The following is a 2,218-nucleotide window of genomic DNA, read 5'->3' as shown; positions in this document are numbered from 1 at the left end:
TCACACACCACACTCACATCCTCCTCTAAATTATTGCCCCTCTACTGTCAACACACAAGAGTCAAATTAGAGAGCAAGACAGCCCAATGTTGCTGTTCCCTCTGAGCTTCAGACAGGCAGAGGAGGCTAGAGCAGCAATCAGCTGAAATTGTAAGCTTTTTTGCTTTGTTTTGATCAGTGCTGGATATTAAAGGAAGAGGATGCTAGCACCAAGACTGTCTTGTTATTACCGGAGAGAGAGGAAGAAAGGAGCATCTGGAATGAGACCAGTGCTTCAGTGAGCTCCTGCTTCTGCACACAGACGTGCTATGGTAGCTTGTATAAAAAGGCAGGCATAATGGAAACTGCTTCAACATCAGGCTCATTCCCTGTGTTCCTCCATCAGTTTTAATATCCGTAATGTGATTACGTAAAAGTGTATAATTTCATGTGTATGCATAATATATCGTATCAATATTTATGCAATATGCATACATGTTGTATGTGGTATAGTGTGCATGTATATGTCTCCTGACAGTTTACGTTACACTGATGATTTTAATCTGAATCCGCTTCTTTGGATTAAATTTGTAGTAAAGGATAATTCTGGGTTTTCTCAATTCAGTTCCCTTGGTTTTAGCCATTTCTATTTGTAACTATAAAATTTAACTCAAATAAATTACTTTGAACACTAACATTGCTAGAACAGCACAGCAAGGAAAACTCACTTGTTTGTGGCACAAGTGCTGCACAAACATCACTGGAGAAGAAAATCTGTAAAGTGGCAGAATATGCTTAAAATAATGTGCAAAGGAGGATCTCCACAGGTTAGATGTACTACTGTATATAAACTGACCAAATGAAGTATTATTGCACTTGCTGACAGTTAGTACTGAAATTGACTAATTAAAAATATTTTAAGTTAAAAACACGTCAAATTTAGTCAGATTTTCTAAAACAATTATTTGGAAATAAGACCAAAACATAATCTCTTTGCACTGGAAAATGTAAAGCTGAACCACATACGTCAGGTCTCTAACCTGTGATTTAAAGTTTACACACAGTTTTGGCATTTCTTGTTTCCAGAGCTCAGCAATTAGGCTGGCAGGTATAATGTTATTATTGCTCATAGAAATCAGGACCAAAACTATGAGTATTACGCCCAAGATGTAAATAATAATCCTTTAAATAGTTTTGCATAAAATAATGTTATTTCACTCTCTGGGTAGTTCTGTGCCTCAGATCTAAAAGTACAAAAAGAGAGCTCGGTTATTGTTGCTTCATCCTTCCTGCTTTGCAACAGTCCTAGAGTCCCAGTGGCATTTCACTAAAGAGAAATTCCATTCCCACATGTTGCAACAGATTAAATCGGTTTTATATTGAAGAGGCTATGTAAAATAATCTCCATAGCTGGCAGCCTACAGGTCTAAATTGCAAAGCAAAAGGTAGCATGTAATGTCCAAGCCGCCTACATGCTTTATGAACCTGTACCATCTGACACATCCAAACCTCCAGTGCCAAGAAACCTGCTTGTCAGGGATTAGATGGCCTGTACTGCAGACTTGTTGCTGTAAACATACAGAACATTGAAACCACTTTGGATTCTTTGCTTGTATCATGCCTAAGCAGTTGTATTTGTTTACATCATCCCTCGACTGCCTGGGGTAGAGTGGTTATTTTTATGGTGTGCTTTGTCTGGATTGTTTTTGCAAAAGGGGAAGCAGCAAGGTTTGCTCAGGGAGTGACGGAGGAGTTGTGTGACTTCAGAGGTAACAGAGGATTTGGGGAGGTGCCTTAGAGGGATGGCAGTCTAATTAATTTTGCGTGCATCTCTCCCCCCTTCTCACATTTGTTTTGTGCTTTTCTGATGTATAACTCTTTAGGAAGGGGCTGAATTTCTAGGCATGAGACTGTTATGAATTATGAAGTTGCTCTTATATTGTTGGACTGGTTTGGGTGTGATCAATTTTTTTGAGCAGAAAGTAATTTGATAAAAACAACCAGTAGTACACTGACAAAAATAAATGGATACATTTTACTAATACCAGCCTTTCATCAACTGTCTGTGCATGCACTTGACTTTGAGAATAAATAACATGTCTTTATCTGTGTGTATTCCACATTACAGATGAATGTGAGGTCAACAACACTGGCACCAGCAATGAAGGTGGGTATAGATTGTGTTTTTCCACCCACTCTGGATGCTGTCATGCATCACTGAAACCTTCTGCCTGCTGCC

The 2,218-nt window shown here is 38.8% G+C and overlaps 1 protein-coding gene across 1 annotated transcript in view; it reads left to right on the top strand.

The window, feature by feature from the left end:
• Positions 1 to 2,218, top strand: part of macrod2 (mono-ADP ribosylhydrolase 2) — a 406,311-nt gene that overhangs the window by 396,847 nt on the left and 7,246 nt on the right. The window contains exon 16 of the mRNA XM_020600667.1: positions 2,108 to 2,146. Within this exon, the coding sequence (XP_020456323.1) occupies positions 2,108 to 2,146 (39 nt within the window). The remainder of the gene's footprint in view (positions 1 to 2,107; positions 2,147 to 2,218) is intronic.

The sequence above is a fragment of the Monopterus albus genome, unplaced genomic scaffold (assembly GCF_001952655.1).
Source record: "Monopterus albus unplaced genomic scaffold, M_albus_1.0 scaffold3.1, whole genome shotgun sequence".
Taxonomy (NCBI): domain Eukaryota; kingdom Metazoa; phylum Chordata; class Actinopteri; order Synbranchiformes; family Synbranchidae; genus Monopterus; species Monopterus albus.
This window is presented reverse-complemented; position numbering and strand designations above follow the sequence as displayed.